Source organism: Cuculus canorus, chromosome Z, assembly GCF_017976375.1.
Source record: "Cuculus canorus isolate bCucCan1 chromosome Z, bCucCan1.pri, whole genome shotgun sequence".
Lineage (NCBI taxonomy): Eukaryota > Metazoa > Chordata > Aves > Cuculiformes > Cuculidae > Cuculus > Cuculus canorus.
In genome coordinates, this window is record NC_071441.1 from 39,740,086 (window position 1) to 39,767,047 (window position 26,962).

General features: G+C 37.9%; 1 protein-coding gene across 7 annotated transcripts in view; it reads right to left on the reverse strand.

Moving 5' to 3' along the window:
• The window catches only part of NTRK2 (neurotrophic receptor tyrosine kinase 2), a 204,582-nt gene that overhangs the window by 90,698 nt on the left and 86,922 nt on the right, over nt 1-26,962 (reverse strand). For 3 of the 7 annotated variants that reach the window (XM_054053745.1, XM_054053744.1, XM_054053749.1), the window contains 2 exons: nt 23,965-24,033; nt 17,287-23,161 (listed from right to left, as the gene is read on the reverse strand). The exons of the other annotated variants lie outside the window; for them this stretch is intronic. In XM_054053745.1, the coding sequence (XP_053909720.1) occupies nt 23,124-23,161; nt 23,965-24,033 (107 nt within the window). In that variant the 3' untranslated portion in view covers nt 17,287-23,123. Of the gene's footprint in view, nt 1-17,286; nt 23,162-23,964; nt 24,034-26,962 lie in introns of those variants that run through there. 7 annotated transcript variants of the gene reach the window in all.

The window sequence follows — 26,962 nt, forward strand, 5'->3', positions numbered from 1 at the left end:
AGAACTAGGACATTCCCAGACACAGCAGCCAAGAAAGGGCAGCTGTGAAGAAAAGAAATTCTGATGCTTTTCTTTCTCACCATATGGTTAACAAAACCACTTTATCATTACATGGCATGGCTCACAGGAATTTGCCATGTGGCTATTCAACCTACCTTTAGAGACTCAAGTTTACTCCCACCCCTGTCCTGCTTTCCTTTCTCACCATTTGGTTTAATGGTGCACGTGGGAAACATTCTCATAGTTTGAAAAAGTACTTCCCCCCTAGCCTGAAACATTAGAGGTAATTTTTCAAATACCTTGCACTTCACTGGAAAGTTGCTGTTGACAAATGTAAGTGAAGCCTAGATTTCTGCAATTTATCAAGTGAAATACTAATACCAAGGCTGGTTTTGTCGTTACTTATCACACAGATCCTCGAAAGATTGATTCTATTAGAAAAGCTGCCAGGACTAAGAGTTTTTGGGATTTCGCTAATGAAGTGCAGAGCCTAACAAATTGTGGCAATGGGCCCCTCATTTGGCACACAAGATACTTACATGAAGTCACAAAACATTCTTTCAGGTGCAAGAAAGTAGTGTGCAGTGGCATTAATGTGCAAACCCATTTAAAACTGTATTCATTTTTTTCTAGGCATCAATCCTACATCTCTAAACATTTGGAATGTCAAGCCAATGGCTTCAAAAAGCAGGCCAACAAATACACATTTTCTTGGGAAAATAAAGTCCTTTTATACTAATACAGCTGTATTACGAGGTTCAAATCCCTTCTCTCACAGCAAATTGGCGAATTCTCTTGGCTCTATAATTTAATAGAGACATGTCTCTCAGTCCTTTTCAGCCTTGCTGTTCTCTGCTGCACAGGAAGAAGCTCTTTTGTCATTACTGGCTTCCATCACATATGCAGTGATGGCAAGGAAAAGTGACCATTACGTATTTCTAGATGTTAAAGTGGTATAATAAATAGAATCTCATTCTGTTCATTAAATCATTTCTGTGCTACTCCAAGACCCACTTTTGCACAATGAACTATTCTTCTATCCGTATAAAGTGCTGCAGGTGAAAAATAGACAACTGTTCTATAAATCTATTTAGTCAATTAAGCTAACTAGTAAAATCTAGCCTTCTGTGTGGTATGAAGCAGGCTCCAAGTATATTCACCTCCCTGATATCGGTGAGGAAAACCTGGAAAATGAAGTGATCTCTGAAGCAATTCCAGGCCATTTAAGAACAAATCAACTACGGGACCTTTGTGCTGTGTCACTTAGTGAACTCTCTCACTTATTAGCAAGTAATCAGTTCATGCAATGGTCTTCAGAAGCAGTTGTTTGGGTTCAAAAATCCTATTTCCTGTGTATTTCTTCTCTAATTAAGACAATGAGAACCCAACAGATGGAATTTTTTGTGTATTAGAGGCAGTTTCGAACTTCCACTTTACTATGACTTTTTCATCAGTGTGAGTAAACTGGTATATAAATTGTTGCTACTCTTGCTTATTTGCCAGACTATCCACTTACCATAAAATTACATTTGATTTTTCCAATGCATTAAGCCACATTACAATTACAGTCCAGCACTGCATTCTAGTAATGCAAAACCATTTTCCGGGACGCAAGAAGAGGCCATCACCTGTGCTGACAAGAAGCTAGAGCTGCCCTTTTCTGAATGTGCACTGAGCTCAAACTGAAGGGTAATTTCTTAAAGCTCTGAGTGTGGTTTCATCTAGATAAAACAGGGTCATAATTATTTACTTGCCAAAGGCAGAATGTGTATGATAATTACCCTACATCACCTATAACTGATTCTGTTTTTTATAAAATCTGCTATTGGTTTCACACCTGGAATCTGAAAATTTTAGACAAAAAATCATTAGTAAGAGTAAAAATCATGGGTTGTCAATATCCATTTGCTATTGCCAATAGCTGACTCACAGTCAGGTTGAGCTATTAAGAAAACTCCAGTGGCCCTCACCACCTTCATGTGCACTGCCCAACATGTTCACTTGATTTCATTTTTAGATCCTAATTCTTATCTTAAGAAGACAGTGGCCAAAGCCAGATGAGAAATGGTAGCCTGCCTTGGAGAAGAAACATGAAAGCTATGCACTGCAGGGCCAAATTTCTCCTCTTTTATGTTGAGCTAATCCTCTGCCCATTCTGCATCACCTAGTCCCCCCCCAAAAGTCCTTCTGCATATAAAAACTCTCTGAAAAAGTGGTAACATCTATGAAAATCAATTATCTCTGGAACTGACAAGCTATAATAAAGCCCAAATACCTGCCATATCCCTAGGCATCTTGTATGGGGACAGGCAGAAACAGCAAACATCTCTTGATGTGCATCTCACAGAAATCTGGAGACAATCAAACGCTGGTGGGGTGGGGTCAATGTTTAGCAGTATCACTCTCTGAAATACAAACCATTTCTGTGCTACCTCTTGAACTGCAGCACTGTCCTTGACCTCGGCAGTGCCAACAAATGTGAGTTTCCTTAGGTTTAGAAATAATATTTAATAAAATTATTTTCAAGTTGCGCTGCTACTTCTAGCCAGAAGTTTCATGACTACAAAATACAGCCTTTCCTGCTGCTCCTACTGCCATCAGAGTTAATGTACTTTTAACATGGATGCTACCAAGACCTACACTGCTATTTCTTGAAGCTGTGTTTTGCTTTGCATTATTTCAGACTTCTGCTAATACTTAGACAGCTGGCTACGGCAACACATCTGACTACTGGCTGCCACTGACATAATCAACATGATCTTCCTGTGTGTCAAAGTACAGAAAGAGTCCCAAAGTGAGTAGCAGTATGACTTAGCTAAGCAGGCTCAGGTTAAAAAAAAAAAAAAAAAAAAAAAAAACAAAACTAAAAAACAGAGGCTCTTCAATGCATAATCAGAAAGAACACGTAGGTTTTGTTTGCACCTAGCATGGTGTTGCAAGCAAATATACTCAGACTTTAGTTTAGATGGTCACAAATGAGCTCCTGTGCCCATCTACTTCCCCCTCCACCTACTGTTCAAAGATATAAGCAGTCTACTCTGCACGTTTGTTCTCAAAACTCTATCAAGATCTCTTGAAGGCCACAAAACCCTGCAGCCTCTGCTCAACATGCTTCTGAGCTCACACATTACACCTGAAGCCACTACTAATGGCTCAGGCACAATGGAAAACAACAGGAATAATAATTATCGAAACAACAGCCAATTTTAGTTTTGTGGTTAGATACATGTAGTTATAAGGATGCAACTGCTCAGTCAAGTGTTATGAGGCAGATCAGGTAAAGATCTTTGTTTACAGAAATTTTGTGCTGTCATGCCTTAATAACGATGGCTGCTTCCATGAAAAGTGACATTGAGTGCTAGGAAAATTTCTCCACTGACCTTGTGCTAGCATTGACTCTTCTTCCTTCCTCTGGGAACAAGACAAGTCTGTGCTGGGACATGGTAATAGCACACCATCAAGTCAAAAGCAGAACAGTGAGCACGTGGTGCAACAGTCAGCATCACCTCTGATGAATTTCAAGGCCATGCTGAATATTCTCTTTTTAATTTTCAGAGGGATGCATTTTTTTCACTAGTTAAATACCTTGTTCTGAAAAAGCAATTACACAGAATTTCTTTTCCTAAGAGACTCCCATATTTGCTGTAGATTCTAAGTTCTCTTCTGCACGATTAAAATCTAAGTTTTATGCTTCAGCAAGAGCAGAAATTTAATTTTTCCTGTTATCAATCTAGGATCCAACTTCCTTACCAGATCAAGATTCTTACAATAAAATCACCCCAAGTAACATTATACCCAAGTCCGTACTTCCAAAGAACACTGCTCTTGACAGCTCAAACAGTGCATGTCCTTCAACCTTGGTGCAGCACACTGAGCAAAGAAACACATTGTAGACTATAAGTCTGTGCGTCAGAAAACTGAGACTTGTCACGCTTCGGTGTTTAAATGATAAATAATTTCACATCTTCTCACAGGTATCATTAATCTGTTTAATTCATTTGCACCCACCAGTGCTTTCTGTTTAATTCATTTGCACCCACCAGTGCTTGTTTAAGCTTGTATTCAGTTGATCCTTCATATACAAGATGAGAACAACTTTCTCACACTGCCCAAGAAGTTCAGTCCCCATCCAAGAGCATGCTCCCAGGAAGTCAGGGGAACCAGAACAGGGAGCTGGAGAACTTCTCCAAACCCAGCAGATAAATGCTGCTGTTCCCTGTCAGCATGCACTTCTAACAATCGTTGAATAACAGAAGGAAGTGGGCTCCTGAAAAGTTTCTTGCAGGAATAAGTAGCTGAAAATAAAGGTTTGTTTTTACAACCATTGCAAAACAAAGTGGAGACGTTTGTTTGAAAGTCATGATGAAGCCACACCACTTTGGCATAATATTTCATTTGGATGACAAAAAAGCCAAGGTGGTTTGCTTTTGTCTTCATGTGAAAAATCAATGTTCTGTTTTTCCTCGTTTGATGCAGCTTAACAATGAGACTAAATTGTGTTTTTATCACTGTATCAATTTTATACAGAGCAGATAAGTTACAGTGTCAGATTTTTTTCTTTCCTACATAGAGCAATCCAAGTTTAAGGAGATAACAGGTATGTTATTCAGCTTTACAGTACCAATTTTTCAGTGTTCCTATGTGTCAAAAGGTCAGTCACGTTGCCCTTTCCCCTAAAATGCATGTTCCTCTTGCTGGAAAACTTATTTCAAACGCCTAACTCCCCTAGGAAGCGAAAAAACCACACAATGTGGGTAATTTCCATTGAAATGACTGCACACAGATTTTAGCCGCTGAAGTATTTAATCAGGCCTTTTTGTTGTGGCTTTGAATTTAAGAGCCACAGCTGCACAGTTGTTTGCTTTGGTTTTATTCTGGAGCATGACTGTGAAAGAATCCCAGTCAGTTCCTCTTTTCTCACAACCTCGTCTGTATTCCCCTGTTTGCATGCATTCATACGGCCCTTTTACACCCAAGATCAGAACATTTCAGAGGTCATAGTTTCTGCAAGGGATGTTTCCAAACAGGGAGGACGCGTTAAGATAGCCTAAGGGACACCTTTTTAACACCACTCACTCCCCACACGCCATGCAATCTACAGGATGCAAGGACAAAGACAGGTATCTAGGTCTTGGACAGACTGGAAAGGCAGTTCACCCAAGAAACCTCCTTTGCAGCTCTGCAAAACCCTGTAGGATGAGATTCTATTACATACTGGATTTGCTGATAATGCTTGTGCAAGACAAAAGACCCCTGCCTCTGCGTCAGCCTCAATGCAGGGCCAGCTCTCCCCAACGATACCAACAGCAAAGCCTCAGCCTGCAGCACATAGGCTGCTGATTTCTTTCTCCTTTCAGTCAGAATGGGAACCATTCGTATAACAGATCTCACAAACACAATCTGGAACACATCCTCACCCCCCTAAGCACCTAAGCAATAAATCCCCACAGTTCATCCTTGGTGAGTTACATGCTACTATTATTCCCAGTTTGGAGGCAAGAGGAGTTGCTCTGCATGGCTCATCAATTTGCCCAGTGCTGCAGGTCATGACTAGGAACCCAGAGAGACTATTGGCCCTGTCTGCTGAGCCACACCCTTTGGGATTCGTACCCATCTTCAGCTGTAAGATAAATGGCGGCTGTTCAGCTGCCCACTGTTTCGTGGACATGGTTGCAGTATCTGCAGCTCATATGATGTGCCCTATCACAAAGAATGAGGAATTTATGGCCTCTTATTATTGGCAGTTAAACGAAGTACAGACCTGAGATACAAATCTAGCAGGGATGTAGCGCATTAATCAATACAAGTACGTGAGACAGGGAAATAAGGATATAAAGCAGCAGAAAATGTGAAAGAAGGGAAGAAAAATGATTTATCTTTTTTAATATAGATCACCAGGACTATTAACTATAGCTACCTGCAGGTTTGGAAATCTCAGAAACACTGGTAAAATTACAAACCTCCAAAAAGACTACAGTGAAAAATCATCACAATTAAGAAAAAAGATCAGCTGGAATTCACTTGTTGGTATCAAGTAAAAAAAAAAATATAATTCACCCAAAATTAAATCCTGATGTCTTTCATTTAAAAACCATTTAATTAATAATCACTTCCCTCCATACTTCTCGTGAACTATTTAATGTTAGCGTTCCTATTCCTAGGGCTAGGAATAGGGTCCTCCGTTGGCTACAAGACAAATACAATGTGTACAGAAGCAACAGAAGCAACACAAGTTTCCCCATGCTGCTTTGCCAGTCAGTCTTTATCTGAGAAAAAAGCAGTTATTTGGAGTAGTCACTTGAATAATTTTCCAAATTCTGTTTAGTTAGACACGGTTATACAACACAGCAGATACACTGCATTGTGGATAAATGCTCCCTGATATTGCTGTTCATGTGCTTTAAAAAAAAAAAAAAAAAAAAAAGCATTACTAATATAAATATTTCCATTCTTTAAACCTCCCTGATTATTTCTTGGGAGTACAGAGATACTATCTTCAGGCTGCTCTCATCCAAGTAAATCAGCTGAAAATATGATATGAAAAAAATCTAAAAATACTCAAGACACCTGAAGAAAAACTGAAAAATTGAGATTTCTTTTATCCTAAACAGAGGTTTCAGGAGGTACACAAGGACAGACTTCCAATTGAATGAAATGATCTTTACTTCATGTCTACGCTGGATAGGAATGAAAAGCTACAACAGAAGTACATCAAGAAAGTCTGAGGTAAAATGTCAGGCACTGGCCTTACTCATACAAGATTCATAAATCTCCACTTCTGCAGATCTGGAAGCTATCTCAGGAAAAATATTTGTTGGGAAAGATACAAGCACAGTTTATACAGTCTTAGGACAGCGAAGAATCCCCCATGTCACCATTCAGCTCTAATCTTTCATAACGACAAAAAAGCAGGCTTTGAGTGGTCTTAAGGAAAATACTTTAGGTTCTTCAAATATGTCTGTCAGAACTGAATGACACCTGTAGGCAGCATAATGTGCATAATGTGCATAGATTTCCCTGCATTAGCAGGTTACTTTTCCAGGCTACAGAATTAAGATAAGTCTAGTCAGGTGAGAAACACTACAGTGGTGTACAAATTCAACATGTACATTGTGTTATTCTACTAGAACACAAATTATTTTACTGCATTATTTACATACAATTTATTTTAGTGGATTTTTCCCTCTTAATTGTTTCTGAAGTTTTCATTAGTGGAAGTTTTACCTACATGACACTATAACACAGAGTCTTGTATCATTTTTCACTTTTCAGGAGTGCAATATTCTTACTGGCCCCCAAAACTGCATGAATTAATAAGTTAACACAATCCTGCATTGAAATACAACACTCTATTTGTTCCCAAACAGCATTCTGGCATAATAGCTTCCAATTCATTTTTCATTTACAGTCACACTAGCTAGCCTTAAACGTGACAATCTGCAAAGAAGCAAAACTAAATGATTACATATAATCAACCCAAACATCATGCTTGGATTATAAACAACATCTCCAGAAATCTGCTGTTGCTGTTAACTCAGCTCTCACTCAGATGGTCTTGCAGTACAACTAAAGCTTTCTTCTTACACTTGCACTGAATTAGACTGGATGTTCTTTACCTCCAAATATTCCCCATCCTTGAAAACAGGTTTTGAAAACAAAATTCAAAGGTCCACCTATACCTGAAGAGGAAGCTACGGGAAGATACTGAACTAACATCTCACTATCTCTTTTCAAATAGTTTACCCTCTCCTGGGTGAACAGGCTCTGGGTCCTGATGGCCCAAATTCTGCATGTGTTCAGGAGGCAGCATCTGGCCTTTTAAAGAGGGCTCCGGTCAGGACAAGAGGCTTCATCACAGAAGATAGGCTGTCAAAAACTGTACCTCAGTGAGCACAAAATGTATCAATGCCTGACATTTTATTCCGATTTATATTAGATAACTTAGCAATAGTGAAACTGATTCCTTTTGCATCTCTGCCATAGCGGCCATTTCACTGGCTTCCTCCACAGTCTCTGTCCCTAGAGCATTAAGTAACTAAACGCTTCCCCAGCCTTCAAAGAACACAATCCCTGCTCAGGACATCTTGCTGGCTGGCCACAAACTAGCCACAACCTTCTTCTAGGAAGACTTCTGGTGCTCAGCAATCATTAGAAATTCTTTCAATACCTAGGTGAAGCACCTGCCATATCTTTTGATGGGCAGCAGTCTTCCAGTGAGCAATAGACTCACTCTAGAACCCAGTGGGTTTGTGTACCTCTAAGAAATCATAAACAAAAGAAAAGCAATCACTTTCCATTAATCATGTTCCAGTTATTATTATAATATTATATAATATTATATTATGCCAAATTAGATATTTTGGGGCATTGCTTAAAAAACAATTCACCTTCAGGGATGGAAAGGAGTTGAACAGATTTTTTTGAGGAATATCCCTGTCAACATAGCTTCAGATTAAAGACACAAAGCTGCCGTTGAACAACATCCTTCCTTCCGCAGGCATGATGCCTAAGGCAGTGATGACTTACATACTCAAAAACCTCTTCAAATCCAGTTTAAAAATTACTGCAGAGGAGCAAACAACACTATGGAAAGAAAGGCAACATATCAAATTTCTCTCCCAGCAGCATCATTCACAAGCTATGGGATTAACTGCACAAACTGACCTACTTGCCTCTAGATGCTGATCATCTATTGCAATTTACAGACATCTCCTCCTCCATGCCACATGATGCCTTGTCTGCCGGAGATTCCTCCTGTCACCTCTCTCCAGCCATCCTTCCTTGAAACTGCCTTTATGGCAAGCAGGAAAATGCCCCACGCTCTTTGCACAATACTAGCTAGCTCTGCCATCCCACATGACAAATGAAGATCTAACTGTTCTGCTACAGCAGATTTGAAAATGGATGCTTAGTAGTGAAACTGGTCACGAAACCACAATGACTTTTTTTTCTAAAATATTGGAAGTATTGCTGTTTCTATTCTGCAGGGCTCTAAAAAAAAAGCAGCATTTCTTTTTGTTGAGGACGCTGCACATAATGTTTTCAAAAATTACTTGTGCTTCTACTATTTCTGAATATTTCAGCAAGTATTCTCCCTCAGCTTTTTTTCTGATGTGCCTCCTCTGCTTATTTAGTCACTCCCTCCTTTATGAAGTGTTTTGCCTCTCTCTTCTTAACTGATTCTTTTTTGACCACTTGGTTCACTTGCGCTCTCTTTTTTCTAACATCTCCCTGGATTTCTTAGCTCTGCAGCTTCCTATAACCTCGTAATATTCAATTTCCAACCATCCATATGGTCTCCTGTGATGTTTTAAATTATATGTTAGCATTAAATAGCACTGGTACTTGTTAAACTCAAGCATTTCAGGGTGACATTCATTTATTCACAGTGTAACCTCCTCCAAAAATTCAGTCATGGCTGTTTCTTAGCAACAGATTTATCAGAACAGATTTGCATGGAAATCAAATACTCTCAAAAAAGGAACTGCTATAGGCAGCTGATAACATAGCCTTATTCCTGACCACCATTAGAAGTAAATACTACAAAGCAGAAATAACATGGGTTTGCAATTCTGTGTGAACACATGTACAGCGTTAGCACCAACTGAAGTAGGAAACCATATAAACTCCCCTAATTAGTATATCTGTGAGCTGATCTGCAAAAATAATTTTGCCTTTAGACACTGCAAAATAATAAAAATTACGCTCAGACACTCTCTTCTCTTGCACTTGCCTAGATTCAAAACTGGAGTCTGCAATGGTCACATATAGACAGGTCTGAAAGGAACAGACTGCAAAAGGCAGACACGTGCACTTCCCATGTGCATGAAAAATGCACACCCTCGCTTCAAGCACACCAATACTGAATAACCAAGCATCAGACTTCAGTGTAGGAACATGATCACTTAGTATTTTGTTCAGACTCTGGAGTACCCACATTTATATGATCATTTCAGTAAACACAAAGGTTTTCATTTTCATAGTCTCTTATAGGAACAATCCTTTTCCCTCAAAGATTATTTTGAGTTTAAAAGAAAAAAAAAGTAATGTGCTTAAACTATCTAGTTCACAAAAAATGTAGAGAAAATAAATTTGGGGACAGAGTGAAAGAGCGAAACCAAACATGAAACTTGAAATTCTATGAACAGAAACAGTGAAATGGCAGTATCAAGAGTCTAATTCCCTTCGTCAACCAAGAGTAATTTATTAAATAGACAATAGTGCAAAATCCCTATGAATGACAGTGGAATCAGGACTGCTGTCTTTGTACTAAGAATGATGACAATCTTTTTGGCAAACGAAGTCTTGTGGTGCTGTGGCACTTACTTGTGTCACTGAAAGGCAGCATCTACAATACACGGCTGCACATGAATTATGTTAGGAATGGGTTAAAGTAATAGATCTGTATTATTCCCAAGAGGCAATGTCAAAAAAGTAATTGCCCATATTTGCACCACTACGTTATAGAGAGTGACAGTTTCATGTCTTCCTAATGTTTAACTGAAAATCTATAAAATCCATTTCTCTTTGTTGCTGAGGAATTACTATGGGACCAAAACCTAAATTCCAACCCTAGTCATGCTCAGACAAAACCCATGCTCATGCCAGGGTGAGGATTAAAGATGGTACGATTTGCTGCATGCTACCAGAAATGTAAAAGCTATGGAATTAGGTTTTTATTAGGGTGCTGCTGGGATTATTAAAATTAGCAAGATTCTGGTCTTTCACCTTTCAGCTACATAGTTACACAGATTTGCAGAGGAGGAGTGGATGTGAGGCGGACAAGCCACCTTGTTCGAGACTGCTTAACATCAGCTGAGAGCCAGCAAAAGTGAATCCCTCCTGCAGTATCTCTCCTCCTCCTCTTTAAAACCCTACAAGAAACAGAAAAGAGGCAAAGAAGCAAGCCTGGATGCTTAGCAAATACCACTAGTTGAAGGCAGTGCAGCATGTTCATCATCACGCAAACACACTGAAGCCACCCTCTGTATCTATGCAGTTCCAGCACTGGGAAGCAATTAACATGTTAACAGCTTCACTGGGATTCTACCAGGGGCAGCCAGACCATACATGTAACTAGAGGAGCCTGTTATCGCTAGAGAGGCACCTGCCTCCACCACACTGCCTCATGATGCTCAGATTTTGCTGGCTATTCCCTCCACTTGGTTTTGTTACCTTACATGGATACAGAAACTCATTAAAAAAAAAAAAAAAAAGTACACAGTTCATTGACTAAGTTTTTGGGATGGCTTTGTTCTCCAGGACAGTATCCAGAGGCATTACAATTTGGCATGTTCATATAGGAGCAACTTTTCTTCCTTTACCAGCCAATTTCTCCATGTTTTCATGATGCAGTAGCAAAACCCAAGGAAAGAAGATAACTTCAAACTGCTAGATTATCTAACCAGCCTACAAAATGAAAAAATAATTAAGTCCTGAGCTACTCATCCAATTACATTCTTATGAGAAAGCAAGAATAATGTAGGACATATTTTTTAAAATGAAACTTCATTTTCAAAGGTATGATTACAACAGATTTCTTATCACTAGCAATGCCATCTGGCACCAATTTAATTTCAAATAGCCAAGTAATTATTGCAAAAAATTAACTAATATTCACACCCAGGGATATTTCCTATAATGCTTAATGAAAAAAACCCCATATGTTTAGGGATGACCATCACTTGCAAAATAAATATCAACAATATAGTAATGATTCAAAGACCAGCATAAAAACACTGGAGTCCTGAGCTAGCCCTGTTGAATTAAACTCACTGATGTGGGTTCTAAAGCGAGTTTCAAAGACTATATCATACATAAACTCATTCAATCCTAGTAGTAAAGAACAAGATTTCTTTATTCACTCTGTTAGTAACACATGACTGAAACTGTAATATATAGCACTATTTTACACCTACATAATCTCCTAAAAGATCATTCTGTAGAAAGAATGAAACTACAGATACGTACAGATCTTAAACGGAATCTGGCTATTATGGATTAAAAGCTACAGAAGCCTTATAGTTTTGGAATTAAGATTGCATTGCTTCATTTTGCCAGCATTTCCTTTTTATGCTATATGTCTGGCAAGACCCAAGATGTTTACTCTTATAAACATTCACAAATGGTAAATTTGAAGCTCTAAAATTTACCATTCCCAAATAGTAGGGAGTAATAGTACTTGAGAATGGCAAATAAACTGGTCTCTCAGCTGATGTGAAATGATTAAACGATCTGACTTATACCTTCCTCAGTCTCTACTGATTTTAAGTTCCTTGTGGTTTTGCATCCCATACAGGTATACTCACCTCTGGACAGATAGATCTGTTAGCATTCTACAGCCACACAGCATAAACATAAACACAATGCAAGAATAGACATGGGAAAACCAGGCTGCACAAGCTATACACTTAAAATTGTGATGTATAGGTAGCAAATGACAAAATGTTTCTGAATGCTAAAGAAAGCAGTTGTGCATTACTCAGGGACAATTTAATGTACTAAATAAACAGTCTTCCCTAGAATCCCAAAGCAGATAAAATTGCACGAGTAAGAGAAGGATGAGACTCCAGGGAAGGCCACACATGTGTGCAAGATTTCTCCTGTCCATAACTGTGGTGATAACAAAAATCTCAGATTAATAAAAATCCCTGATTTATTTTATAGAATACAGTGCTGGTCTCTATCTGGGGTCAGAGCCAGGGCGCTGGTGAAACCAGGCAAGCATCTGCACAGTTTCTTTGCGTTCTGCAACACGCAGATGGAATTTCTTATGAATGCAGCAAGTTAAAATTAACTTTATATTCTGTATTAAATGAATAAATCTCACAGTACCCTGATTTATGGCACTTAAAGCAAGATCTGCATTTCTCCAAAAGGGGAAAAAAAATCAGAAGTTTTTTAGAATTTCTACTCCCCTCTTAGAGACAATCAAACCCTGTGTAATTAGACTGATGACAGGATAAGTCAGTCTCTCTGCCATCAATCCTCAGCCTGTCTGATTCATCTGCCAAGCGTGCCCTTCCCCGGCACAAGTATCTGTCCCCTGGCAACCACCGATCAAAATGCTATCATATGAGCCATCTACAAATCATGAGTGGTTACAGCCACTCTCATCACTTGCAAAATTCAGACCAGAACCCAGCAGCAAAAAATGTTAGAGCCCCACAGCCAGGAACAACTGCCCCTAGAGGCAATGCCATCACCTTTTAACTACAGGTGACGACACCACTTGGGTCCCAGGGTCATGGAGCTCAAGAGCAACAGGGTTATACATACATTTGGATTCCAATGAAGTGTGAAATAGCAGTAGGGAACAGAAACTTGGCATCCTCTTTAGAAAGGAAAAGCAGTTATGATAAATCGTTGCTGCCTTCTTGAAGAAGCACATGTCGCTTCATGGTTTTTTTAACATGACGATGAAGAGTGATAAAGTGTGACTCTACCTGGAAAGAGGTTATACTGGCTACCAAGGGAAAACCACTGCTGACATTCAGGAAAAGGTAACCTGTTACACCACATAGCAAATAGAAAGCTGGTCTCTGAGGGTTCTACCTCAAAAAACATATCTCAAATGTCATGTGATTACTGGAAAAAATAACTGCTCAAACAATGCACAGCCAACTTACCTGATATTGATTCATAGTCTCAAAAGCAAGCAAAGGCAAAGTTGATTATTTGCATCATATTTAAAACACATCACATGTATTGAAAAATGAGATAGCTAAGCAATCTGTAATAACAGAGTTACTGCTTGTGTGGCAGAAGCCTTCACAAGACCCATCAGGGCCTGAGATATATACATATCACTGGGTTGATTGGTACTCAGAAGACAGACTTCACCAAGATAGGCTGACAGCTATATTACGACACAAACTTAGTACCTCAGACTGCCCAAACCTTCTTTTTACCTTATAGAAGATAAAAATGAGAGAGAAATTAACTTCCTAGGTCTTTCATCTGATCACCTGACATTAACAGAAAAATCAACGAGCAGGCTTACCATGAGGAAGCCAACACTGATATTCTTTCATACTTTTAACTTTTGTCCTCCACATTCAAGGCAACGTATATTGTTCTGAATCTGAATATAAATGAGAGTCTTATGCCTATGTTTTCTTCTAAAAAGAATAGACTTACCAAGACTTCGCATTTTCTCCCAATGACAATAGTTAATCTGTACAAGTATATACAGCCCTTGGATTTTTCCTAAGATTCTTAAGACAATTAACAGAAGTGAACCAACTTCTTATGAACATTAACTAGGTACTAGTGCAGTAGGAATCTGACATGGCTAGCTCTATTGATCTTCACTCTAGGACCACCTGAGGCAGAAAAGTCCAAGCTAATTTATAAGCTCTGACCTCAGCATCATGCTAGGTCTCATGAGGAAGCATTACAATTGGTTAAATGGCATGTATCTTCAGAGAAAGAAAGGGGAATTGTGGTGTAGCAAAGTCTACACAGTTTGCTGGAGTAAAGACATTATAAAAACTCAGCATGGACTGAAAACAAACTGAAAGAAAGCTACCCAGCCCCCAGACAAAGGTTTATATAGAACTAGTTTATTTTCTTGGGTCAAGCTCCCATTCCTGAGCCATCATCGACTTCAATGCTGTAGACATTGAAATTGTGCTAAAAATGTTCCAAGGAAAAACATAGTGACTCTTCAATGGGATCACAGTAGTCATCAAGTAACTGCACAACCAATTGCCCGTCTGGCTGCAAAGGTTTTTACCATGTTCTGTTCTCTAACTTCTCACACCTAACACTAGTTATTAAGAGTTACTGAGAAAATATGATCTGTGCTGTCATTGATATGTGGTTCCCAACATACACTTATGTATTTTCCTTTTGCGTAACCGCTCTCTTGGGAAAGCGTCATGGCTAGAACCACCAGTTGAATACTCTGCTTCTTCTGGATCTGTAAATAGCACAGCACTTCCATGTGGCAAGAGTAAATGCAGGTATGAAAGACACTGCCATGTTCACATTCTAAGTTATTCCAAGACACTGTTTGGGATTTTACTGATTACAGCTGAAATGTATTAGGGAACTACATCTGAAGTTTGCTACAATGAAAAATGATGGCAACATAAGAATGGCATAATGTGAATAAACTATGAATTTTGAAACTACAGTAGAAAAGCAAATTGCATAAATAAAACACACAAATCATTTTTAATTACTCTTTTCCAACTATCAGAGCAAGCTGTTCATCTTAAATGCAGTATCAACTTGTGTATCAAACAAGAACCCTAATCTGAATTCATTTTCAACCCCTTCAAATGCACCTTTCTATTATATTTACCCACTTTTTTCTTTTATTACACACTATGAATTGCAGGTTTATGTTTTTTTGAGGATTATTTTAGTGGAAACTCCACTCTCTGTTTATAGCTTTTAATGACATCTGGCTCCTTTATTTTTAACTCTGCTCTGATGATGAAAATCCTAGAGCTCTGGATAACAAGCCAGAAGCTAAACAAAACATTATCATTTAAATCTGACGTACCTGTCACCTTCAAAAAAACAAACCAGAGAACACTTAGTTTAGAAACCTACACATTATATTTTCTTTCCACAGGTGAGACACATTGTCAGAAATGTCCTTCAATAGAATTATCTATATTTATCAGAAACCAGAATTTTGCAACTTTTTGCAACCATTCTCATGAAACTGCAGCATACAAAGAACTGCTTATTATGCACCAGTTACTCAACCTGAAAGGTGATGTTTAAATCAATTTTACTTTTAAATGATAACAAAATTATAAACTAAGCTACGAAATTAACTTTTTTAGCATGTTAATGAAAATATTAGACAGAAAGAACAATTTCTCAAGATAAAAATATTTAATACATGCTGTTTGTATTTTTTCCTCATATAAAAGAATCAAATAAAGACTCTGCTTATATAAGAATCCTGTTAAGTTACAATACATATTCATTTAAAAATGAACATTTATTTGAATTTTTTATACTAATTTGGAATATCCAGAACATTAAGACTTTATGCTACTTATCCTGTTGACTCCCTAATTTCCTGAGCAGTGTAAGTGGCTGTTTTCAGTTTTGCTTTTATTCAATTTCATTTTTTGTTTGTTCTCCCTAGGTGATAATTACTGCAAACCCTATGTAATAACATTATAGTCTATATATTTCAACGGCAAGCTTGCTGCCACTCAAAAAAATATCCAATACATCACAATTTCAATATGTTCTTCTACTTGGTAAAGCATTTTCATGAATATAATGTTTCATATTGTTTGAATACTTTCTTTAAAATAATTAAATCTATCCCCTTAACTAATATCACAATTTACCTATAACAAACCTTATTGAAAGCTTCTCTTAGAAAAAGAATGGACCTTTACATGGAGCCTGTTTCTTCTAGATATTGACCCACATCAAATTAGTTCCAAAAAGCATACTTCAAGTGAATGATGATTAAAAAAACGTGCATGTGACTCTATATGACATCACAATTACGCCAAGAAGTGAAAAATTAGAAGTTCCCTATAGGCATATGAGATAGGCTTGGCACAATGCTCAGATATATGCTGAGCTCCCAGAAGAGAAGAACATGACCAAACATTTCAGAAGCAAGAAAATGAACACGTAACATGAGATCCGTATCTGCTATTGTCCAAATACAGCAAACAAATCCATGGGAAAATATGACATGCCCTGGTAAAAAGCAAAAAAAAAGGGAAAAACTTGGGCTTAGGCTGTGACATAACCATTTCAACATTCTTGTGTACTCTGTTTCATTAGATGAATCAAGAAATCCAGACATTCCAGGGAAACAAACAAAAGTCCCAAAGCAAAATAAATCCTTCAAATCACAGCATTGATATTTCCTCATTTTGGAAAATCATCTCAGTTTACTTGAGCATTCAAAGAACAAACCAAATATGTAGTCATCTGTAGACACACAGCTCCCCGTCCCCCCCAAGTAAGGTACATGTTAAACATGCATACATTTAAATTAAATTCAACAGAAATAAAACTACTGCAAACAGGCTTTTGGGGCGGTGGGAGGGAGGCTGGAGGAAGGCGACGACAGGCTGTTTTTTAAATAGCATAACCATTCAAGATGCTATAAAAATATAATTAAGAAGTTGAATGTCGGTGTTTATCAGAAAATAAAAGTAACAATAAGTACATTTATATCAACAGATAATAGGGGACGAACTCCAATATTCACATACTCTCCAGTACAATGCACAATTACTAATGAAATACTAGCTGTGATCAATTTACAGAGAGTGAAAGACACAATGATTATGAATTATAAAACTTTATTGGCCTGTTAAAAGTAAGTTTGTCAAGTACATTTTTTATAGGTATAGATTGTCCAAACTATTATGGTAGTACTTGGGAATAAAAACCATGATTGTCTATTATTTACAAGAAATATAAAACACTTTCAACATGAAGAATTAGAGGTGGGAGAGAGACAAAAAACTCACAGCTTGCTGATGGATTACAGCAAAATATTTTTTAAGATGTGATGTGATGTTATGGTATGGTAGATTGCATTTTTGTGCTATAATTTAGAATATTACTTTTTTCAACATGTGAAAAATAAATTTTAGTTAAGAATATTTATGTTCTATACTTTGACAGCAACAGAATCTCTTCCCATTTTAAAGCTGAATCTGAAATCTAAGAAAGACCAAGGAGCATAGGATTCTGACTGGACGTGGAAGACATCTCAAATTAGTTGCCAAAGATTCTGGTGTCGGGTTTGTGCAGTGGCATGGCAGCCCAATTCTGTTTGCACATTAGTAAAGCCAGTAAAAATCACTGTTTTTGGGGAAAAGAAAAAGGGGGAGAAAGGGGGGGAAACGGGAAAAAAGAAGAAAAAGGGGGAAAAAAAGGAAAGGGACAAGGAAAAAGACTGAGGGAAAAAACAGAACTTCTTTTTGTGTTTTGTGGACATGCCTGAGAAGTGAGCCTTACACTGCTTTACATGAAGATAAGATCAAAGAGGGCCATGACTTCACCCTCTATTTGCTTGAGTATCAGCTAGTTCCCTGAAAGCCTAGATGGTTGTTTTTGTCATTCCAGCCAAGGAAGAAAGTTACAGTGAAAATGTGTATGCGATGAGTTTCCTCCTATATTAAGACATAATCTGCTTAGTAACACTGCTGCCTCTAGGGACTATGGGGAAATTGCCCTCTTCAAAACCAAAGCAGTTTGGCTCTGCACTGCCTACAACTATGCCCCAGTCCAGGACACGTGTGCTTATCCACCACACTCCTTGCAGCTGCAAAAATAATGCTAATTACGGAATGATGCTATTAAAAAGAGGAGGATATAGCATGACCATATCAAAACAATATAAATTCTAATGTGCGCTCTTTCAATCTATCTTTTTCTAATGAAAATAATTTAATCTGTTAACCTTGAGGTTTGATTGAAAGACAGTGATGTTCTGTAAGTTTGATCATACCGTCGACATGCTTGTGAAACTAAACAGAAATTTGTTTCCAATTAATGCGTAATTTTCTATTTTCATGGCAGATTTAACTTGTACATACAAAAGAAAAACATAACAAATGGAAGACAGCTTCAAAAGTTTTGGTATACACGTTCCCATGAAAGTGGGACAATGAAATGGGCTGTGAAACATGTGAAATACACAGTAGCAGTGTTCTCTGTGCTCCTTGTAACACTGTATTTATAGTTCTCAATACTTCCAGCTACCCATGAATTCTTGCTGTGCAGATCTGACAACAAAATCTGGCACAATGTGGGCCTAGATGAGAATCTGGAATACTTTACACCATCACATAATGCTAGCAAAGCCCTTCAAAAGGATATTCCAAGACCTTGCACGCTAGTATCTTACGGAGAAAACAGCTTACCACAAGTCATGAAAAAGGATGTTCTCTCAAGAACAAACGAGAAGGGAAGACAGAATATAAAAGACTGAAAACTGGACAGAAGAGAAGCAGTCAGATGAAATGATGATGAAAAAAATACTAAAAACCTTCAAATAAGCTTCTGGGGTTTTTTTGGAAAGTTATCCACTAACAACTTCCAAATTATTTCAGGTATTAAATATGCAACTGGAAAAGGAGGGCTGAATAAAAAAGATGCCAGAAAAGATGCATTTCTATCTGTTTGATAATGGCTTCCAACTTGGCAAATCATTTTTGCAACTTATTATGGAAGTCCAAGGGAGGGGACTGAGAAACTGAACCTTGGCATGAATGCTGTTGCCTAAAGAAGCAGTATGTAGTGTATTGGTCATTCTACATGGCAAACTTCCACGAGCTTCTAAATCTTTGGAAAAAAAAAAGTAGTTAGGGACTGGCTGCACCCTATGGAAGAAATAGATTTCTAGTGCTCCTGTCAGCTGTCAAAAAAGAAGAGATATTCCTGTGAGAACTATTTGAAGCAGAATTGATTCTATCTAGCTGTCTGCAGGTTTTCTTGGCACTGTCTGCTGTCCCTAAGGATCTTGTTCCCACTGAAATTAATGTTTTTTTTTTCACTGCTTCATAGGAGAGATCAAGCTGGTACAGGCAGTGGAAAGGTTGCAGGCCGCCTTGCACAGGTTAGGGTACTCAGAAACATACATATGGCCATGCAAATATGTCAGAGCAGCTTCCATCTGGCCCAGTGGTCATCTCCCACGACTCCCATCAAAAAGAGATATGGTACCCAAACACCCTCCTGCAGGAACAGCCTTTGCAAAGGGCCCCACCTTGCCTGGCATAGCAGGCAGCTGCAGCAAGCATAACACAGACCCCAGGCTATGCCTGGGAACAATGCATTCCTTTAAAACATAGACCTCATCACTGGGTCAAACTTCCACAAATTCAACACAAAGAGGTTTGTTTAACAGAGTGAATGATACGTCTTGCCTCACACTAGTACACCCCTAGTAGTGTTTCCTCTCCCGTCTCCCTACTTAACTGTCCATCAAACTGCTCAACAGCTTATCTCAGTCCTTCTCTGAGTATATTGAATGTCAATTTAAACTAAATTCTAGTATAAATAAACCCCTTCTAGCAGAACATTAGAAATATGCTTTATTTTAGTTTCATGTCTGGCACAGTGAAAAAAAATAGCAACTCTGCCTTTAGAGTTTCATAGCCTTTTTATTGCTCTGTGAAACAATCTAAAAGCTTTTTAATGTCAAATCCTGGATGTTCAGCAACTTTTACCATTTTAATGGTTCCTGCATGATTCCTATTTTGTCTCACTTTATTTTAAGGAGGTCAAGAATTTGTAATTAACTGAGGCCTTTGTAAACCAACACCACTTCAGCAGATCAGAATCTCTACAGTTACAAGCAATGTCACTTACAATGAAGCTGAAAGACAGGAGCTAGTGGGTACTGTAATTTCCACATTAAAAGCTTAGTTCTCTTAGCTTGAAGAGGCTCTGTCCACATAGTGAAAAGAAACCATTTTAGGAACGTGTAGTCCTTTCCCATCAAGCATCAAACATTTGTGTTAGGGCATTGTAAGTAACAAATCGCATGCTGTAATCCATAAGGTTCTGTGAATATCTGCACGAAGTAATAGTGCACTTGAGTGACTAATATAATAGATATGGTATAAAATGTGTAAGAAGGATATTCTACTATATATATAAAAATATATATATTTCACTGGTGCATAGATCAGTTGTGGTTTATTAAAATTACCTCCATGAATACACAAAATCCAAAATACTGTGTCAGTACATGCTGAAATATTTGAAGGTTAAACCTACTCCTATACCGTAAAGATGAACTGCAAAGTGCTACAAAATAAATTACAAAAAAATATGTAAAATCCCCAATCGATAACTGTGCACATTTACGCATATAAATATTACGAATCAGAAAGAACTACCTTTTAAAATTAAATATTTGAAAATCAACTGCCAAATTCCAGCACTGTAAGTTTGCCTTTTTCCTGCCAAAAGAATAGGTTTCAGATTCTCATTACATTTATTTGACAATAAATTGTGAACACATAACTGAAATATGTTGACTTTGTCCCAGCAAAACTGGGCTACTGGGTCAAGATCTGGTCACTTACATTTCATGCAACTCCACTGACTTTAGTTCAAACATTGCTGACCTAATTGATACTGTATTGGTTCAGAATCAGCTCAATGGCATCAGATAGTATTTCAACAGGAGGAGAAATTCATAGAAAGTAAGAAGGGTGAGAATAAAATAATTAAAAAGAAATTCAAGGAGAATCAGCAGGAAGAAGAGAAAGTCTAAAATAAGGCCATGTCCACATAGACTGAGGGAGGAAAAAAGGCAGACATTCCTAATGTTGTTTCTGAGAAGCGGCAGAACACTCATTGACATCTAACTTCAAATAGGAACTACAGTGGATGTCCTTAAATGCTGCCATTTCTCCCCAAATCCCTACAGTGTGTGTAGGGTGACAAAGACACCATAATTCCTAGGTCACCAGTGGACTTCCAGCTCTTCCCATGCTTTAATGCTGGGAGAATACATCTTTGGGACCTATTCTGGACAAGTGAAGAAAGCACTTCAGCAACTGCAACTCCCATTCCCTAGTCAGCAACAAGAGAAGGGAAATCTCTCACTACATAGGCCTAGAAGAATGCAAAACCAGACACAATACATGACTAATAGGGTATTTCCTAAATTTGAGCACAGCAGAAATAAAAGTCCTGGATGAGACTGAAGAGAATACAAGTGAAAAATCAAAGCACTAGCAGTCCTAAAAGGCAAAAAGCAAACAAGTATACAGAGACAGACTTTTAAAAGAGTACAGACAGTACTGTAGAAAGAGAGGGATGGTGTATGCTGTAAAAGATTCCAGCAAAAGAAAAAATAATACTGTTTCGATGGAAGAGTGAAAATGATTGAAATTAAAAAACAGAAACAACTAAAAGCAAATGCAGGGGAGACTAAACAATACCATCTCTTTGTATTTACTAAATGTTATTGCAAGGAATTAAAATAAAACTTTATTTCAGAAATGTAATCAAAATGCATAGAAGTGTAAGCACTTATCTCAGTCTTTTGTTGCTAGTCTTTGAAACTAACTCTTGGTTAAGAAACAGAAACTTCATCTTTCTTACAATCGAAATGATCAAATTATAAGCTCAGGATCTGATAGGTAAATAGCATGAAAATTAATGTCTAGTACTATATCTAAATGCAGTCCTTGCTCTTGCAAAATGCTTCTGCCTTTGCTTAGCTTTACTTGTTCCAGTAAGCTCTTCTCAGGAAAAAGCAGGCTCTCCTCTGAAGTATACTGAAGCATACCCTGAAGTATACTTCACAGTTAAATATTAACAGTTTAATAGGCCTGTAAGTACACAGTCTGAAGGACCAACTGTATAGTGCTTTTACTCTTGCTCTTGGCTCAGAATCAGCATTCCAGCCTACTAAATATCTGTACATTTACCCAAACTTATGGACTAAATTGAATAAGCACGACGTAACTGAATGTGTAAGTGATGGCATTGGTTCAATATCCAAACGCTGTAACGAACAGTATTGCCACTTTCCTATATACAGTTCGTGCTCTCCCCACCTTCCTGGTAAAGTCAGTGGAACCACATACATAAATAAGATTTGCAAGGAAAGCTCTAAAATTTACTGCATTAGGATTTAAGGCTATATCCTGAAAATATACAGGAATTTAAGGATTTCCCATTGAAATCAATAAATTTACACACACACTCAAATATCCGTGGAAGTTTTGCAGAGCCACTAAATAAAAGCAACTTTGCAGTTCATCTTTGATAAATATTATTTATAAAAACATCTTTCCAGTTAAATTCAAGCAGATAAAAATTGATAGAGGAAACAATATAACATAATTTCATCTCAATATCATTTTGGAAGACGCAGTGAGAACAAGGCAGTAGGAAAAAGTGTGATAGCTTATTTCTGGACTTTCTTTATCTCTTTATCTGCCTCAGGGCTTGGCTTTGCCTTGCTCCTGCAAAGACAGCTACTGATTTGAACGTGCTTCTACAGTTTTCCAAACACAACCAATGCCTAAAAGAGAAATCCAAGGGAGGTGGCACTTCACTGGGCAAGAACATTGTCCACTCCCTAGTGTGCAGCATACAGCTTCCACAAGCTCAATATCCCCTTTCTCATCTTTTCCTTATTTCATTTACCCATCCAGTGGGATCTTATGAAATAAAACAAAACCTAAAAGAAACAAAATAAAATATGAGAAACCATGCTTTTAAAAAAAGTCAAAGAAAAATGAATACAAAAGTCCAAACAAATGAATACTTAACAAACACATAAACATAAAATGCATTTAAAGCACACATAAAATGTTATATAAAAGCTGTATATGAATTTATGAAAATCACACATTAGCTCTATCTTACGGCCAATGTTTTTATTAATTAAAAATGTATATGGCATATTACTTCTATTTAAAATATCAAAATAATTCATATTGAGCTGTAATGTAATAAATCTAGAATGCTACAACCAGGGATTGTACTATGCAAGGGTCAGCAAAACCTCAGTCAGGTGTCCTGACTTGCACAAAGGCCTGTAGCGAGCAAGCCTGGGTGCACAATCATCTTCTCTGTCTGATCTAGGTAGACTCCTCTGTAACCTTTGCTTCACACTTCAGCTCCTCACACACCATTCTTTCTGCCTGTTTCAAATAGGTTCCTGCCGTTAATGTCATTATATGACTTCATAATGGCAGAAAAAAGGTGGAGCTGGGGGAAATTTTAGTTAATTATCAAAAAAAAATAAACATCAACAAGAACTTAAAAGTCAACGACTACCTATGACGGCACATTGAAACACAAGTAAAAACCCTGGCTCATGTTCAGTTCTGAGATGGAGGAGAAACCTTGTGCACCTCTCTCCCAAACATTACTTGACTGTAACACTAAGGACTTCAAAGGTGACTATGTTTGGCCCTGTTCAAAATCCAACTAGCTGACTCTATAGCATAAATACTTCCTGGAACAGCATTGTCTTACCCAGTCTGTTGTTATCTGATGCAGCTGAGTTATTATGTACATCACTGTTGACAGTCACCATTACTTGTTCTAGTAACAGTTGAAAAAAAAGAACATGTGAGAGTTGTACTATTATCCTGCAAATGTAAAATTCATCAGTAGTTTTTTGGGGATTGGTTTGGAGTTTTTTTTGGGGGGGAGAGGACAACAGGGGGTGCAGAGGGGGGAGGAACCTTACTTTAGAAAGTTCTCAGTGCTTATAATGACCAAAAGCTTTTCTATATTTCACAGCCCTTAAACAATAATTCAGAGCCAAATCTCGACTTGCTTTAAATGAAGGAGATTCACGCTATCAGTTTCAAGAGAAGTTGAATTTGACTGCTAGGGATTAAGTAACAATGACTAATTAATTTATTTGCATTTTCTGGCTTGTTCTAACCTTGAGGCACTCTTAAGTACTTCTACCCTGAAAATAGGTGATGGCACACTCAGAAGCTGAACACGCAAGCTTTAAGCCACCACAGATTTCCAAAAGGGTGTGGAAAAATTCCTTTTCTCTGAAACAATTGATAAGGTTTAGTGTAAGGCAGCAAGAAAAAACAAAGGGACCTGGCTAATTCACAGATGAAAACATAGTATCAGCTGAAGTGAACATAAATTCAGAACAGCTAGGCTTCTGCATAGGGTCTGTTTTACCTAGGCAGGAAGGCTCTAGGCTAGAGTAACATAGAGAAGATGAGTTTCTTATAGTCATATCCACAGGTAGTAAGAAGTATCTTAAGAAATTTTAAGGAACACTACATTATTGTTGGAATCTGTGCTCCTGTTGAAGCTTACATCAATCAGGTCCTTGCTGCTTCTACTGCCTCCTCTCACATACACAAAATATCTTAAAGTGAATTAATACTGTTTTCCCATACCATGAAATTCTTAATGAGAGATTTCAAAACCAAAAACCTGTCACTGAAAATTCAGTTCATCGTGCAGTGTATTAACACCACTGCCCATTAACATGCACAGCTATAAAACATATTAACCTTTGTGACTGAATATACGCATGTTGCAAACTCCACCTAACAGAGCTGGAGGAAGACTGAGGATCCATTTCTGCACATGGTACAAAGGTGGCAAGTTCTTCCAGGCCTTCCTGCAGCAGGGTGGAACTAGATGATCCCTTATAAGCCAAGCCATTCTATGATTTTTATCGAGTCAGTGTAGTTAATTATTATCTCCTAAGTAATTTTCTGACAGCTGTTTGGAAGTTATAGGTTAGACAGAAACAAAGAAGTATCATCATGGTTTTGGTAGTCTAAAGCTCAGAGCTACTGTATGGTTGCTACCTTCCCTTCTAATTTCCTAGGCCATTCAGATCTTCTCTGTGGAATGTTCTTTTCCTAAGTTTGTGAGATCGCCTATATTCTTGGACATTAAGGACAAATACGTATACTTACATAAAAACACACATCTACACCGCACTTTTAACACCAAGGCAAATCATTGCAAGTGAGAGCTATCTGACCTTTTAGTTTGCTCCTAACATCACCTGCTGAAATCGCAGCGTATCACATTGCTGTGTCTAAAGTTACCTCTGAATTCTTGTTTGAGAAGTTGCTAACTGATGAAGTACTATTAAGTGTACAGTACTACACAAAACACAGGTAGATAACAGATCTGTTTATATTCTTAGTTTCATCTGCGAGTATATTAGTAACTGCAGTAGTCAACAGTTGGAGGGGAGAGGGAAGGGAAGGGGAGGGGAGGATACAGGTAAAACAGCAATGATGAAGGACTGAAATATAAAGACACATAACTGAAAAGAAGTGCTTTAAAAAACAGTTCAGTGGAAAAAAAACATTAAGTGGCAGGCTATCTGGACTTCATTCGTACACTAGCTCTCTGACTGCTTGGAGTCACCTAGCTAAGAGAGGCAAAATATAATGGGCAGTGGGTATTTAGATGATTTCTCTCGTCCTAACTGCGAGCCTCTCACCCGGCTTCTCAGAGTTCAAAAGGAGTAAAGTTAGGCAGGCTAGGGCAAAGCCTGAGTGTGGCTTCAGCTGCTGCCAGGGCACTGGATTCTGAGTTTAATATTAGTTTTAAAAGAACATTGCTGTTATGTAAGCTGCCACTCAGACTTGCAGAGGAAAGTACAAGAATAAAAATAAAAAACTCAAAATAAAAGTGGAAGAGAGGAAAAAAGCTATCCATCTTCCCTGTACAAGGCATGACAGAACTTCATTCATCCTTTAAGGGAACATTATGTCTCTGTCTCTCTCAGATGCAAATGTGTCCAAGACAATAAATAAAATAATAAGTGGTTTAAAATATAACCTGATGATACTTTATTTCCAACATCAGCTCTTCATTCAGAGAGTTCTGAAGTGAGCACTGTGTTATCATTAGTCTTAAATCAAACATTATAACGATTTTGCAATACACTACTTTGGGCATATCAAATTCAAGTCTAACTGCTCTCCCCAAACAGAACATGCTATAGAAAGTGTAGTTTGAATTATTAAAATTAATATGGATCCAGATGAGCCAACAGTGGGGATTTTTTTCAATCCTACAATTGGCTTTCTGGAAGTACCACAGCTGACTCTCTCATGAGCTTTGCAGATCTGTATGGCAGATACCGGATGATCCATAACTTCCTAAGATTTTACTCTCACTGGGAGCCAGACAAAATGCCTTTAAGACCTATTTCGTTTAGATTTTCTATTCATTAGAGAAGACAGCATAAAAAGAAAAACATTGTAGCAAAAAAAAAGCTTTACTGAAATAAGAGCCTTGTACAAACATGATCCTCCCTATATGCAAAGAAGCCATTTTTCCCCCCTTTAAACAACCCAGAATACAAAATTGAGCAGCATTACCTAATGCATTATCATGTTTGGGAACATCACTGTTATGGGGATAGTCACACATCCATGCGATCAATTTTTACCTATCCCAAACAGTCTTGATCCATGCCCCTTCTCACTGGCTGTGTTCCCTATAAGGCTTCAACTAAGTCATT